General features: G+C 39.3%; 1 protein-coding gene and 1 pseudogene across 4 annotated transcripts; one reads left to right on the plus strand and one right to left on the minus strand.

Annotated features, from left to right (window-relative positions):
• Nucleotides 1-403: 403 nt before the first annotated feature.
• LOC127652192 (rho-related GTP-binding protein RhoU-like) lies at nt 404-2,975 on the plus strand (annotated as a pseudogene).
• A 5,548-nt stretch (nt 2,976-8,523) lies between these two features.
• Nucleotides 8,524-16,024, minus strand: ccsapa (centriole, cilia and spindle-associated protein a). 4 transcript variants are annotated; one of them, XM_052137938.1, is made up of 4 exons: nt 15,922-16,024; nt 14,874-15,259; nt 14,299-14,606; nt 8,524-10,986 (listed from the first exon to the last, which is right to left on the minus strand). In XM_052137938.1, the coding sequence occupies exons 2-4, from the start codon at nt 15,235-15,237 to the stop codon at nt 10,807-10,809; spliced, it is 852 nt and encodes a 283-aa protein (XP_051993898.1). In that variant the 5' UTR covers nt 15,238-15,259; nt 15,922-16,024; the 3' UTR covers nt 8,524-10,806. The 4 variants fall into 4 exon arrangements, with proteins under 4 accessions (XP_051993898.1, XP_051993896.1, XP_051993897.1 ...); XM_052137936.1 differs by having other exon boundaries at nt 15,788-15,922; XM_052137937.1 differs by lacking the exon at nt 15,922-16,024 and adding an exon at nt 15,784-15,910.
• Between the last annotated feature and the right edge of the window lie 923 nt (nt 16,025-16,947).

A 16,947-nucleotide genomic window follows, 5' to 3' on the forward strand; every position in this document is an offset into this window, starting at 1 on the left:
TATTATTTGTTATTTTAGCCTCTTAATTAGACTACAGTGACTTATACACTTTTTAATCAATCCCAAAACCATCCTAAACACCATTTAACTTTAAAGAAGTAAATAACTTTCTCTGCTCTTTCCTCAGCTTTCCTCCAGATCTGACGGGTCGTTTGAAACGCAACACTGAGCGCATGTGTCGTGTTTTAATCCGCTCACAGCAGCAGATGCGCGTGTGTCAATCAACAGGACGCGAGCGCGCGCGAGAGAAAGAGCGCAGCAGGTGCGCGAGGGGTTCCCAGCAATCGTTCAATGACGCAGGAATGGTAAATAATGTCGTGATTTAACGAATTCTGTCATGTCTTGACTGTGGCGACGGGCTGTTTTGCACGACTAAAGTTGTACTTATTTACGGGAAAACGAAATGCCATCGCAGGATGAGGCTGATCCAGTGAATGAAGACGACGGTGCGCTTCCGGTGCCACCGCGCGCAACTCCGGCACGAGCCGCCGCACGCTGAGCGCAAGGTCAAATGCGTGCTGGTCGGTGATGGAGCGGTGGGCAAGACGAGTTTGATCGTCAGCTACACCACTAACGGATACCCGGCATCCCCACCGGCTTTGACAACTTCACAGGTACAGTAGCCTATTATTGCAGTAGCCACCTGATCGTGTTTATATTCTTTATATCATCATGTTTATATTAAAACATATTTTACATGTAGAAAAATGACTTCTAGGATCCATATAGATACTTTTAGTGATGACATACGCCTATGATAAAAAAAAATGCACATTCACAGGTTTAATTTTGAAATGTATTAAAAATAAAAAATGTAAATACATTAAAAGAAAATAACATTTTTAATACATAAAAATTTTATAAAAAATAATAATAATTACATAAATAATCAACATTATTAATATTTTATAACATTATTTTATTATAATATATAATGTTATTAAAATCAATTAAAAAAATATGATGGTTAATGAATATATATATTTTTATAAAAAGATGAATTAAATTATTATTATATACAGAATAAACTTAGTGGTGTTGAAACAGTGTGCTCTGATTTATGATGAACTTGATAAATGAACATTTCTCTCACAGCCAGGGATGTAGTGGGAGACTAGTTCAGCTTCAGCTGCATGACATGGCAGGACAGGTGGGTAGTCTGTCTGTCTGTCTGTCTATCTACCTGTCTGTCTGTCTGTCTATCTATCTACCTGTCTATCTATCTGTCTGTCTGTCTGTCTATCTATATATCTATCTGTCTGTCTATCTATATATTTATCTAACTGTCTGTCTGTCTGTCTATCTACCTGTCTGTCTGTCTGTCTATCTACCTGTCTGTCTATCTGTCTGTCTGTCTGTCTATCTATATATCTATCTAACTGTCTGTCTGTCTGTCTATCTATATATCTATCTATCTGTCTGTCTGTCTATATATCTATCTAACTGTCTGTCTGTCTGTCTATCTATCTGTCTGTCTATCTATATATCTATCTAACTGTCTGTCTGTCTATCTGTCTGTCTGTCTATCTATATATCTATCTGTCTGTCTGTCTATCTATATATCTATCTAACTGTCTGTCTGTCTGTCTATCTATATATCTATCTGTCTGTCTGTCTATCTATCTGTCTGTCTATCTATCTAAATGTCTGTCTGTCTATCTAACTGTCTGTCTACTTATATATATATCTGTCTGTCTACTTGTCTGTCTGTCTATCTATCTGTCTGTCTATCTATCTATCTATCATGATCTATCTGTCTGTCTATCAATCTATCTATCATCATCTATCTGTCTGTCTCTCTATCTGTCTGTCTACTTATATATATATCTGTCTGTCTACTTGTCTGTCTGTCTACTTATATATCTATCTGTCTGTCTATCAATCTATCTATCATCATCTATCTATCTGTCTGTATATCTCTCTGTCTACTTATATATATATATAAGTAGTGGTTGAGGCTCAGGGTTACTGACCAGAGGGTCGGGGGTTCAAGCCCCAGCACCACCAAGACGCCACTGTTGTGTCCTTGAGAAAGGCACTTAACTCCAGGTTGCTCTGGGGGATTGTCCCTGTAATAACTGCACTGTAAGTCGCTTTGGATAAAAGCGTCTGCCAAATGCATAAATGTAAATGTAAATATATATATCTGTCTGTCTATCTATCGTCTGTCTGTCATTTTGCTCTCTTAATGGATGGATGAAGTCTTATTCTCTGTGTTTTGAATAGCAGAGGTGGGGTTCAGTGGACCAGCTTCTGAATGTAAGGTACAGTACATAACGGATGAGCGCCACCTAGTGTTAGAATTAGTTCCTTGTGTTCTCTCAGGACTCAGTCATGTAGAGTTCGACTGTCCTGAATCTGTCATGTGTTCAGCACACTGTATAATTTAATTTACACATCTGACTGATGAAATAGTACTGCTTTGTTGCATATTTAGTGGCGTATCTTGTATAGAAAACACTGGCAACTTTGGAAGTAGAAGAAAATGATGCTAAATCAACAGAAGTTATTGAAATGTTATTAATCTTTGTTGTAAGTCTCCCAGTATGAAGTGTGTTATGTTTTCTGCTTTCCTGTTTATATGTGAATTTGACCGCCATCGTCCACTCTGTTACTGAGACGCTGACGTCTTCTTGCTCTGCTATTCTGGTCTTACCATCTTCTGTCTGGAGCATGATGGATAGCTGGGCTCCAGAGGTGCACCGCATCCCCATCAGCCTCGTGGGCACCCAGTGTGACTCGCGTGAGGACGTCCAGGTCCTAATCCGACTTGCAGACAGCCAGGAGAAACTGGTGAGCAGAGAGGAAGCCCGTTTGTGCATGCAGAGCATCGGTGCTGTAACGTTCGCAGAATGCTCGGCTCTGACGGAGGTGTTTGATGAGAGTATGCAGCATGCAGCGTGTAAATCTGCATCATGCCACAAATACTGTTAATCGAGTTCAACTTGTTTTGAACCTGGAATATTCTTTAAATCCAGTTTATGGAGTACAATTACATCGACAAGTTTGAGTTGCTTTTCTTACTCAAGACTTTCACAAGACACAATGCTCAAAATATATGAGCCTCTTTAAAGTGAACCGTAAGCAGCATTTACAAACACATTTGACTTTTGTTATGTGATTTTATTTTTTATATTTTCAGTGTGAACCAGGATATTTAAAAATACAAAAGTAGGACGGGTGAAAAATGACAAGTTATTACATCTTGATCAAAGATTATCAACACAAATATGGACATTATTGATTTCATGCTGACTGTATGACATGCTTAATACAACAAAATGATCATTTACTCTTTAAGTCTTTAAGTAATAATTCACACAAAAATGATAAACGGCTTAAAAAATGAACATTCATTCTTTAGTTAAAAGTTCTGTATTATTTGAGCCGTAAAGTTGTTTAAATCGATCCTTTCATGGTCGTTTTAGGGTTTACAGCATTACATCGTCATGGCAACAGAGTTGTAAAATTGGCTATAACTTTACACAGAAAAGGTTAGGAAGTGATTTTATCACATTAAAATCATATTTACACACATATATCATTTATGTCGTGTGGCTATACCTATGAAACAGTATTATAACGATCACTTTAGCATATTTCCATTACTAATATGGTAGATTCTAAGTCTCAGTTATCTTTGTGTCAATTTAGCAGTTAGCTTTAAAATCCTCCTCGTGCAGCAATGACAGCTTTGCAGATCCTTGATATTCTAGCAGTCAGTTTGTCCAGATACTCCGGTGACCTTTCACCCCACACTTCCTGTAGCACTTGACCTTTCACCCCACACTTCCTGTAGCACTTGCCATAGATGTGACTGTCTTGTCGGGCACTTCTCACACACCTTACAGTCTAACTGATCCCACAAAAGCTCAATGGGGTTCAGATCCGTAACACTCTTTTCCAATTATCTGTTGTGCAATGTCTGTGTTTCTTTGCCCACTCGAACCTTTTCTTTTTGTTTTTCTGTTTCAAAAGTGTCTTTTTCTTTGCAGTTCTTCCCATAAGTCCTCCTGAGTCTTCTCTTTACTGTTGTATATGAAACTGGTGTTGAGCGGGTAGAATTCAATGAAGCTATCAGTGGAGGACATGTGAGGCGTCTATTTCTCAAACTAGAGACTCTGATGTACTCATCCTCTTGTTTAGTTGCACATCTGGTCTTCCACATCTCTTTCTGTCCTTGTTAGAGACAGTTGTGCTTTATCTTTGAAGACTGTAGTGACACCTTTGTATGAAATCTTCAGTTTTTTGGCAATTTCAAGCATTTTACAGCCTTCATTCCTCAAAACAATGATTGACTGATGAGTTTCTTTTTTGCCATTTTTGACCCAATATTGACCTTAAGACACGCCAGTCTATTGCATACCTGTGGCAACTCAAAAACAAACACAAAGACAATGTTCAGCTTCATTTAATGATCCAAATATCTCTCAGCTGTGTTTGATATAATGGCAAGTGATTTTCTAGTATCAAATGATCAATTTAGCATGATTACTCGAGGATAAGGTGTTGGAGTGATGCTGCTGTCTAGATTTGATCAAAAATGACGTTTTTCAAATAGTGATGGTGCTGTTATTTACATCAGTAATGTCCTGAATATACTTTGTGATCAGTTTAATGCCACTTTGGTGAATTAAAGTACCGATTTCCTTCCAAAACAGCAAAATCTGTCCATTATTCCAAACTTTTGACCGGTGTATTTTCATTGTCAATATGGTAGAATCCAAGGCTCAGGTATCCGTATGTCAATTTAGCACCTAGCTTTAATTACACGTTTATTATTTCTTGGATGCCGTTTTAATTTTTGTGCTCCTAAACCAGAGTAAGAGTAGATCTGCAGAGCTCAACCTGAAGACATGTTTAGACATGTTGTTACATCTTGAACGTCTGCAGCTATACTTTCTGGGAGAAGTCAAGTAAACTCTAAAGCACCATATCTCCGACATCAGTAGACCTTTTCTGAACATTGCATTTTGGACATTCGGAAAGCATAGACTTTCCCACAAGACCAGTCTGTCATTCAAATCCCTACTCTAAGAATGAACAAAAGTATAGTGATGCTTGCCTTAGCAAACAAACACCACTCATAATCACAATGATTTCTGCCTGGTCATGGAACACGTGTTCTGCAGCTCAGTTATGATGTCATACGACAGCTGTGATTGTGTATGTGTGCTGATGTGAGAGAACCCGCAGCTGGCTTTAGTGCAATCTGACAGGTGCAGCTGCGCTAATACAGACGGGACGTGTGAAGGCTGCAGTAGTGCAGATCTGGACAGACAGTGGCTGACACATGTTCAGCACATGTGGAGTAATCCTGAAGGACACACTGAGGGGCGTGTGCGGGTGGCAGCTGAACAGCTACTGATCTCTCTGATCTCAGGATTACTCCATTTGAAGTGTATCATTCTTCTGTTTCTTTCAGTAGAATTATTCTCTTAATTTGAATCCATTTCCGGAAAGATTGTCTTCTTTCTCAGATGTAATCACCTAAAGGGAATATGTACAGCAGAGAATAACAAAGGACCAAAGACTGAGCCTTGTGGCACACCTGTGTTAGGCTGGACAGCTCCTTTTTATACATAAATAAACTGGTAACGCTCTGACGGATCCATTTGAATCTACTCTGTCCACAAATGACAACATGACTGCCAAGATTTTAGCTTGTTAAAAATAAATAAACAAATAATTAATGTCTTCATAATGTAAATACAAAAAAAGAAAATTATTTCTTGTTATTAATGTCTATGTTCTGTTCTGCGAGATATTTATAAGTGTTTGTTTGTTTTTTTAATGTAAATGTAAATAAGTGTAGATACGTCTTTATATATACATTTTATAAAACAATAAACTAATAAATATAGTCACTAATGTAATACATTTAAATAAGTATTTTCAAGCTTTTTCTTGGTTAATATAAATAGTTTTCATAATGTAAACATAAATAAATTAAATATGAATTGACAGCATGAATTTCTAGTTTTTTTTGCTTGAGTTCAATAAATATAGAAGCAACATCTTCGTAACATAACTGTAAATAAACGTAACTATAAAATGACCTAATGATTTAAGGTTCTACTTGTTTAAAATAAATAACATCTTTATAATGTAAATAAGTGTAAATATGTCTTTAGATACAAATGTTATATAAAATATACTTACTAACGTTATAACATCAAATAAGGTCTTTATAAGGTAAACATAAATAAACACATTTAAAATGACAACATGTAACGAATGAGGCAGCGAAGGCAGACGAGGAGAGTGGATCCAAATGCAACTTCGCTTTATTCAAACAAACAAACAAATAAACACAAAGGAAAAACCCACAATGGGAAAACAGGAAACTTAAACACGATGAAACAAAACTGAGAACTCGGGCAGGGAACACATACCAGGCTTAACAACATTCAACGATTGACAGCGGGGAGTGAAAACAACCGGGGGTTAAAATACATGAACATGGGAAAATGGGAGCCAATGAACAAACAGAACTCAAACAAGATGACAGGGTAATAAACAGAAACCAATAACGAGGGCAGGTGAAAACAATGAACAGAGAACACGACAGCTAACAAGGACACTATGGAGCTACAAGGGTGACAAAAAGTGAAAACTAAGGAACTACAAAAGTGACAAAAATGACAAACAAAGGGCAACAGTGAGACAAGACAAGGTATACATAACACAACATGATTTTCAAGCTTTTGCTTGTTTAAAATAAAGAAATAATGAATGCCTTTAAATTGTGTATATAAATAAGCGTGTATACGTCCTTATATACAAATGTTTTATAGAAATAAACATTACTAAATATACATGGATGTACTATTCTTATGAACACCTCAAATGTTCATGATGTAACCAGTTTGCACACAGCTGTAACTGTCTGGTGGTACACAGAATACGGTTTTGGTGAGGATCACTGCGGACAGGTGTGGTGCGGATGCAGCTGCTCCAGTGTTATCTGGTTAATGGTCTTTGTCAGTGTCTCACAGGATCTGCTGAGAGATGACGGAGCTGCACAAGTGTGATGCGATAGTCTAAAGTTTCCTGCCTCACAACTAGAACACATTTAATATTAGTGGCTTTAGTCAGAAAACTATCAACAAGACCACAGTTTAGTCACTATTGACGGCTCTATCTGCCCCAGGACTGTTTTGAGATACAGTGCTTAAGTTGTGGCACTTTGGCTAGCAGAAATTTTGATTAGATTCATAATTTAGGAACAATACAAATTTATCATACAAGAGCATGAAGTGTCCTTCACTGACGCCGTGTATGTGCATGTGGAGCGGAGGGGGGCCGGGCCGGGCTAGAATGTCGCACGGCCGGTCCCCAATCGGCCTGATGGGGCGCGCGAGGGATAAGAGAGAGAGAATTACGGGCATGTCTGTCATGTGTGTGTGTGTGTTTATGTTTGTGCTTTTGTTTTGAGTTTAATTAAATTATTATTTATTTTGACAAGCCGGTTCTCGCCTCCTCCTTGCCCATCTTAACCCCCTTACATTGGTGCCGAAACCAGGGAAGGAGGAGGGATGCCCCTCGCAGAGTCCTTGACACTACCGTCCACCCAGGGGAGCGCCGCTGCCATCTGCCGGGTGATGGAGTAGCCCGACCGCCCGGATGCGGGGAATGGCCGCCGTCCGCGGGGCGAGTGGGGACTGGATTCCCCGACCTCCTGGAGCGATGGAGCCGCTGCCAGGGGCGGAGGAGTGCCCTGCCGTCACCCAGAAACACGGAGGGGTCGAGGGAAGACCGCCGTCCGCGAGGGAAGAAGGGAAGTAACTCCCTGATCGTCTGGAGCGGTAGGGCCGCTGCCAGGGGCGGAGGAATGTCCCCAGGTGCCACCAGAAAAGTGGAGGGGCTTAAGGTTTGACTCCGGTTTGCCCGGAGAGGAGCGGCTGTCATCTGCCAGAGAGTGTGGCGGAATGTTTTGAGTTTAATTAAATTATTATTTATATTGACAAGCCGGTTCTCGCCTCCTCCTTGCCCATCTTAACCCCCTTACAGTGCACAACTCATTTTTAAACAAAATGCCCAAAAGGAACTGAATAAAACAGGTTAAAAAATTATTTAAAACATTTTAATAAATGTGTGTTTTGTTTTCCACCTGAAGACACCCCATATGTTCCCAAAGGAAGCTGTTGTCAGGTTTAGCTCACTTCTAGTAACAATTCTGTCCTCAAACTGTAATTCCCAACTATGTTCACACGCTCACACATTTTCTCTCCTGTCCTCTGCATCTCATAAACACACACCGATGTGCAGCTGTCGGTCAGATTATACATGTAGCAGCTGTCTATTTATAGTGTTGTTTAAACAGCTCACAAAAGCACATCAGCACTTCTGATCATACCATTTAACAGCCCATAGAAAACACAGACATACATGACATCACTGCATTCATCATTCAGACCTCGGAGCTGTCTGTCAGCAAGGCCAAACTAAACCCCACTGGCACAGTCTGTGTATGATGGTAATGATTTTAATAAGGACCCTGGGCACAGAACCACTTTAGGGCCCCCTAAACAACAATTTAACAGATTTTTAGATGGATATTTAAGTGTGCTTGAATACTATGATTTAAGGTATGAACAGAATATTGAGGGAACATGATTTTACTCAAACATAGTTTATTCACTGCAATGCATTCAGGGCATGTCTGTTGTGAAGGTGAAAATATAATTACCTGTGTGAGTACTCGTGTACAAATACAGTGGTCAAAATGTAAACATTGCTGACAAAAAAACAAGTTGATATCATTTGATAAAGCATATTACATGCCTGGGTAGCTCAGTGAGTAAAGACGCTGACAATCACACCTGGAGTCGTGAGTTTGAATCCAGGGTGTGCTGAGTGACTCCAGCCAGGTCTCCTAAGCAACCAAATTTGACCGTTTGCTAGGGAGGGTAGGGTCACATGAGGTAACCTCCTTGTGGTCACTAAAATGTGTGGTTCACTCTCGGTGAGGTGTGTGGTGAGTTGTGCGTGGATGCCGCGGAGAATAGCATGAAGCCTCCACACGCACTAGGTCTCCGCGGTAACGCACTCGACAAGCCACGTGATAAAATGCGCGGATTGACGGTCTCAGTCGCGGAGGCAACTGAGATTCGTCCTCCGCCACCCGGATTGAGCTAATCGCCACCACGAGGACTTAGGGCGCATTGGGAATTTCAAATTGGGGAGAAAAGGGGAGAATAAATAAATAAATAAAAATGTAAATGTCCAGATAGTCAACGGAGATTAAAAATACAACTAGCAAAGCAAATTGAGCACTCATTAAGGGTAATAAAGTGTTGCTGCTCATTCAAAGTGTCACATGTCCAGTGCTGATCAGATGCAAATATCATACAAATATATACATGAGACATCCAGAAATATGTATTTTGAAAATAATCTGTGCACCATCAGAAATATAATGAACTCAATGTACGATAATGTGCCACATTCACAAGGATCAACAGATTGCCTTCGACTAGCCCTCGGTTTGTTCCTCCTTAAATTATTGATAACTTGACATCTTTGATGTGTGCACAAACTGGAAAATACATGATTTAAATAATGACTGTTAAGGGAAATTTCCCTTTTTGTAGAAAACATTTTCAACCTAGTCTCACAGAATGACCGTTACTACAACAACATTTTTGCAAACGGACTTTTACGTGCCGCGTTCTACGTTTCGCCGCAGTTTCCTGGTGAAATGAACACTAGAGGCGTTACGATAACTGTGCCTTTCATTCGCTTTCACACAAACCACGAGTACAACAGTTGATTACGACTTTATATACAATTATTTTTCACACTATTAATCACACACTGCTGTTTTGATATCGAAACACTTTTACTGCAATGCATCTTTTGATATTGGACACTATCGGTTAGATTTAGGTGTTGGTTCAGGGTAAGGATGTCTGTTTTGTTTACCCCGCATTTGATCTTCGATTACTATTGGTTAAAGTTTTAGGTAGGGGAGGATCGTTTTACTCATTAAAACCTCCATCTAATATTCACTTTAAAAACCTCGTCTGATTACAACAACATTTTACTCGCGTTTGGCGCCCCCTGCTGGACATTTCACTGGGAAACTGCAGCTAAATGTGTAATGAAGCACGTCATTTTGTTTCATAAAAATTTTGCCATGGTCACGTAATGTTCATGAGACCAGGCTGAACAGTTCATGACAAGACTGCACTTCTAACACCATCTTTCAACACCAATTCATTGACCATCTATTAAAAGAAGCACAAACCAAAATAACCACGTCAATCAATTACATTCAAAAGAGCAAGAATGTGTTCAGCTTACATATGAAGCAGTTTAACTTATAACATAGCCAGGCTGGAGCAACTAAGACTCTAGAAAGTGAAAATGAGAGGAAACAAAAGTAATGAACAGCTCTTTTCACGTCTCTCTCTATAAATTGTTTGGTCCACTCAAACAATCTGAATACGAAACATTATGACCATTAAAGGTCATGAAATTGTAGGCGGAAACAATATTTTGTAAACAAAACACATCACAATAAGTGTACTAGCAAATGTGTTTTGGTGTAGTAAATAAATGTTTGTTCCTTCTTTGCATTCATGAAAAAGTGATTGTAGCCAGTCTCCAAAAATACAGAATTATCCCTTTTATTACATTTTATTCTTCTCATATCACAAGTGAAGGAATTCAAATCAGAATCCCTCTGATTCTTCCCAACTTTATTTTAAAATTGTCCTGTAGTGCTGGTTTGGGATCTGTTACCTGTGACCTGTACCTCATATCAAAACCATTGACATAAACTGATCTGGGATCAGCCGTCTATCTCAGTCGAGCAGAGAAGCAGCGCATGTACTCGGTCATCCAGCGCTCATCCACAACACACAGTTCTGATCGACGGCACTTCTCCAGGTCAGCTGATCTTGCCCTGCGTTGATCTAATCCTCTTCCACGTTTTTCCGACTCTCTACGAGTCTGAACGCCCACGTCGGCCCGATGAATCTGAAAATGAAGGCGAGTCAGAGTGTCATGCTTTGCATCAAAATTTGCATCATCTCTGTATCCATCCGAATATCCAGTTAAGAGTTCAAATGTATTAAAGGAATATAGTGCACAAGTCATGTGGACTACTTTTGTGGTGCTTTTATTGTCATTTCTGGAGCTCTATGGACTATATTTGTGGCATAATATTGATTACCACAAAAAAAAATATTGACGACTCCAAAAAAAGCAGAAATCTGGGTTCCAGTGAGGCACATACAATGGAAGTGAATGGGGGCCAATTATTTTACATTAGAATACTCACTTTTTTAAAAGGTATAGCAACAAGAGATAAACAATACGCATGTAAACAAGAATTAATTTAAGTGATTTTATAAAAATTATAAGCTTCACATTTCTGTCTTTAAACCCTCCAAAAATGTAACATTTACTTCCATTGTAAGTGACTCACTGTAACACAGATATTTGCTTTTTTAAAGAAAATGAAGGACGACTTGAAATACATTTTTGTGGTGATCAATATAATGCCACAAATGCTGTCGATTGAGCTTAACTTGTATTGAACCCGGAATATTCCTTTAACAACAACTGTCCCAATTCACCTTCACTGTATGGAAGAGTGTTTTCTTCAACTTCGGGCACTTTTAGCCGAGTGGATTTCTAGAAAGTCTCATTAAACATTTTGCCTACTAACAATGTCCAACAGGGTGCAGAATATATGCATGCATAACTGAAGATTTGTGTCATTATTCACCAGTAAATAAAGTCTCACCAGTGTCACTTCCAGCTCAAATTCTGTATTGTATGAATTGAATCCGCAGTGGAAATGATATTATACGATATTATGATATTATACGTGTTGCTAAGGCTTATTTCATAGGTAACATATTATGTAAATACACACAATTAAATAATATTGTCACACTTTTTGCATAATTTGGCAAAATTCGAGCTTGATTGGAAATGACGACAAATAAAAACATTCTGCTCACAAGTGATATTTGCATTGAATTTTCTTTGTTTCAATCTAACATCACTTGTCTCATATTTCATCTCAAGCAGCTCTTTTGTCGATTTGGTTAACATGAACACTAACTTTTGATAAACCTTTATTCAATTGTTTGGTGTCGTAGAAATGGCACTAACGACCTCGTTTAGATTTGAAAATTGATAGAAGTCATTTTCACACAATAAATATTGAAATAAGTTAATTTCACTTTGTTTAGACTATCATAGGTTTAAATATGTGGACATTTGTATTTTTATAGTGGATTTTCATAGTTTAATATTGAAAGTCTGGGTCTGGGACAAGGCCAAAACAGTCACATCTATACATAAAGGGGGTCTGGGTATCTCAGCGAGTATTGACGCAGACTATCACACCTGGAGTCGCGAGTTTGAATCCAGGGCGTGCTGAGTGAATCCAGTCAGTTCTCCTAAGCAACCAAATTGCCCTGGTTGCTAAGGAGGGTAGCGTCACATGGGGTAACTTCCTCGTGGTTGCTATAATGTGGTTCTTGCTCTCGATGGGGCACGTAGTGTGTTGTGCGTGCATGCGGCGGAGAATAGCGTGAAGCCTCCACACACGTTACGTCTCCGTGGTAACGCGCTAAACAAGTCACGTGATAAGATGCGCGGATTAGCGGTCTCAGACGTGGAGGCAACTGAGATTCGTACTCCACCACCCGGATTGAGCCGAGTCACTACGCCACCACGAGGACTTAGAGCGCATTGGGAATTGGGGATTTCAAATTGGGGAGAATTTTTTGTTTTTTATCTATACATAAAAGGTATTTAAAAAAGCACCAAACATAATCTAGAACCAGTTATGTTTTCCATTTCTACAAAGATGAAATCCAGCCTTTGCATAACCTACTAGACTTTTGTTCATCAGAGATGGTAATCTGGCTCCAGCTTCAGGATATCCTGCACCATGTTGAATAATTTACCCTTTCCACATTTAGTGTCAGATGTCGGTTGGTGCTTTATTCCAATGATTAGCACACCACTGTTCAGTTAGAACAGGTCGCTTTTGTGGTTGAAAAGTTCCCTTCTTGTATGTATAATTTATTTAAATCACTTGTGTTTTAAAAACACTCATGTTCATTTCCGCTAAAGCTCTCTCATTGTGGTTTCCACAGTTTTTCATCTAGTGCCAGTGATATATTGTTTTATTACACGGCGCTCTGGAATACTCAATGGCGCCATCTAGCGGTCTGATATCTTTGAGTTACAACCGCACATCTGGGGAAGAAGATGTATTAGACAGGTATTGCAGGTCACGTTTCCTGCTTCTCGGATCACTGTACGATCTATACAAGTAAGCTAATAAAACTCGAATCAACGTTTCATGTCCATTTATGTACTTATTTGGCAAGTAGTCTAGCTGGATAATGAAGAGTCAGACAGTCGTTTGCACAGAATAAACCAACAGAAATCGGCACAAACCAGAGGTGTATTTCAGCAGGTCAGCGATTTATTTCTTCTCGTATAATTACATAATTTCTACACAAATAAATGTTTTATGTCCATGTATTTATTAATTGGGCTAGTAATAATTTAAATGTGCAATATAAATATATGTGACAGACTGACTGCCAGTCAGCCAGTTGCCAGCGTGAAATAAATCCCTTCAGGGTGATCACGACCCCGAAAACCGGCCGATAACAACTTCTGCTTGGCCAATTAACAGAGCAAGAAAATCAAACGGGTTTGCAACAAATGTGAGATTGAGTGAATCATGGCATATGTTGGATGGTAAACAGCATGATCTCATGAAAACGACTTGACTTTGGCAACACTTTTGCGAAATGACATAACATGGTTAATTACTCGTATCGCGACCCAACCTAATTCCCAACTGTAACAGTGACATAAAAGCAAAAGTTTGTGAAAAAAAAACATTTGCAATCGCTTGCTCTTCAGGACTTGTACCCGAGTCCTTGGCACCGCAAGTACAACGGTCTATAAGTTGAGTTACGTAATGTACACGTTACAATGTATCACAATACAAGTCATGCCCTATAGTAATAGAGTACAGATCTGATAAGATAGCATTGTGTGAGGAACAGGGCAAAAAGTAACAAGTGTTAACAACGTTTTATGTGTGATTTGTGAGAAAGTGAATAAAAGTAATGAAACTGCCGTGATTTTATGCACAATGAGTCACGCAATAATCATTTAGCAAGAATGTTGGTATAGTAACGTGATTCCATGAGACTTTATATTGCAATCGGCCACCTGCTGGACGACTATGCAGTACTAGATTTCCTAGATGCGATACAGAAAGCTCCGGTTACTAGCTGGTCTCACCTCTCCTGCTGACATGGATGTTCTTATGTTTGGTGTCCTTCTGTCCCTGGTCTCAATATGCCTGTCGGCCCAATCATACTGGATAAAAGACCGTCTGTTGTCACGGTTGGATATCCGGTCCTTGGTGTTGCCTGGTGGTTGGCTCTTGGCCCTGGATGGTTTTCTTAACACAGATAGATGTGATTCATCACTGTCCAGCTCCCTTTTAGGGTAACACAGTTCTGAACGGGGCACCCGATGTCTCGGACGGCGTGTCGTCACAGATTCCGATGGTCCGTTTGTAGTTTTTGCGCCTTTGCAACCATTTTCTATAATGAATTAAAAGAAAACGGACTCATTTGCTTCAACGTTTGTTGGGCAGTTCCTAACCCATATGCTGTTATTTTCCCAAGACACACCCCTGATAGCACACATACATCACTCAGACATCTACCGGTATTTGATGTGTTTACATCTGGAAGATGTATTTTTTATAATGACAGAATTTTCTTTTGTCCTTAAGAAAGATTCCAATCAATTTAAATCAATCAAGCGATAAAATGAAACTGGCATGATCGCATGAGACGTTCACCTACCTATGGGGGTTGAGCTTTCCAAGGCTGCACTAGTATCCGTGTGAACTTCCCCATTCACCTGTGGCTTCCAGGAATTCCGGACCTCTGCGGTCTTGTTCTTGGACTCTGAGGAAGATGTGTACTGTTTGGCATTTGAGTGGTTTACCTTGTACATCTTTGGACTGGACCTTCCACTTGAGTCAGACCCGCTGTCCCATCCGTCCTCAAATAACGGTCTATGAGTCTGCTCCATCAGCCTTCGGGTCAGTCTGTATTTCACACAGTCCTCATAACATTTCGACAATGTCTCCCACTTTGGATCCCGGAACTTCTTCATGTATTCCGTCCGGATCTTTTTGGACATCAAGTTGTTATTGGTCGACATTTGGTCCTGTTGAAATAGTCACCTAAGGAATACACATAATCTAATAATAATGCAATATCACAGACTTAATATTTAAGCAGCGTTGCGATGGTCAAACTTGTCTGCCCGTACTTGACGCGCGCGCGTCAGTCACCATCTGTTGCAATGTTAATTGTAGTGTATGTGCGTATTACGCGATTTTCGCGGAATATGTTGTTTTTCCAGTTTCCCTGTACAGTAGGCTGCAGCCCAGTGACCACATAATTTATTTATATTCTTTACATAATACATACGTCGATGACATCCTCTTTCGAAAGGTATATGCGATTTAATGAATGTTTTTCGTGCAATTAATAAATGCTGCGTCGCGATTATTGAGTCCACATGCGTCATCAAAATATTTAAGTATGCTCCACTAAATAATAGGCGTATCATAAATTCGCATTTTAAACCTGTCATAAATTAAATAAACCTGCTGGTTACACTGTGAGCGCAGTGTGTTTACATGTCAGCTGCACTTATGGTGGTAAATATTGGATCGGTTAAAAAGAAGCGATTTAAGCTCACCCACTTTGACATTCCTTAACGTGAGAGATGAATAAAGACGTGCATTTTTATCTTCACATCCTCATGAATTCCACGAACATTTGTCTACTATTCCTGAGCGACGGCTGCGTAGTAAAATAAAAACAACCCTCCCCGTACCTGATGTTACAGCCAGAGATTCTTTACAGCCTCTCTGTGATTTACAGTGCGCATGCGCACAACATCCTACTATGATTGTCCGAGCACTTGACGCTGAATTGTGTACACACACGCACACAAATACACCGTTTTATTGTCCCTTATTTGATTACAACCACGTACTTTGCTACAGTAGGTGGTGGGAGTATTCTTTGGCCTTATTCCAATAATTTTGTCATGGAAAATGTCATAGACTGGGGAACGTCGAATCTAGCAGGTGGCAATCAAGCGTACTAAATAAACTTCTCTCATTACAAAGCGCATGCGCAGTAGAATTTCCCTTCTACTTGAGGAAAAGAAGCGGGAATATTTCACCTCATGAGATATTAACCGTTGTTCGACCTTCGGGGCACTTTAGTTTTTTTTCGATCATTTTGGCTGTGTTAATTGCCAAACGTGTTTATGATTTGGGGAATTTTTATATTTCAACGTCAGTTCCTAAAATACATCTATAATACACTGTGTATAAATACAAAATACAAAACAGTTACACTCAAGACCTTCAGGACAAAAATGTCCTGCAATATTTGATCGTGGTGCCATAAAGTATAAAGTCATGAATTCTATGTCCTGGTTTTATATACAAAATATTTTTTTTATATATATATATATATTTTCCACCAGATGGCGCCATTTTTCCCTCATGTTTAGCCTACGGAGCTAAAATTGTGTGGGTGTGTTGGTATGGATGCCAAGAGTGTGTTTTTAATGTGTGTATTGAGAAGTGTGTGTGTGTGTGTGTGTGTGTGTGTGTGTGTGTGTGTGTGTGTGTGTGTGTGTGTGTGTGTGTGTGTGTGTGTGTGTGTGTGACCAAACAACAGTGCCGTTATGTAAACAAACTGGCATATAAAGTGTTAAAATCCTGAAAATGAATGAATATTTGGTAGTTATGATCAGGACTGATGTTGGTTAAAAAAAAATTACTAATTGAAAGTGGAAAATAATATTAATAATATATCATATTCTTATGGTGCAGTTGATGCAGAC

This window comes from Xyrauchen texanus, chromosome 11, assembly GCF_025860055.1.
Source record: "Xyrauchen texanus isolate HMW12.3.18 chromosome 11, RBS_HiC_50CHRs, whole genome shotgun sequence".
NCBI lineage: Eukaryota > Metazoa > Chordata > Actinopteri > Cypriniformes > Catostomidae > Xyrauchen > Xyrauchen texanus.

Excerpts from the sequence above, each read along its gene's own strand:
- ccsapa (XM_052137938.1), bottom strand. The coding sequence starts at position 15,237 with ATGTCGACCAATAACAACTTGATGTCCAAAAAGATCCGGACGGAATAC. Across the intron at positions 14,607-14,873 it reads GGAAAGCTCAACCCCCATAG|AAAATGGTTGCAAAGGCGCA; the intron begins GTAGGTGAACGT and ends AATTCATTATAG. Across the intron at positions 10,987-14,298 it reads CATCCATGTCAGCAGGAGAG|ATTCATCGGGCCGACGTGGG; the intron begins GTGAGACCAGCT and ends CTTCATTTTCAG.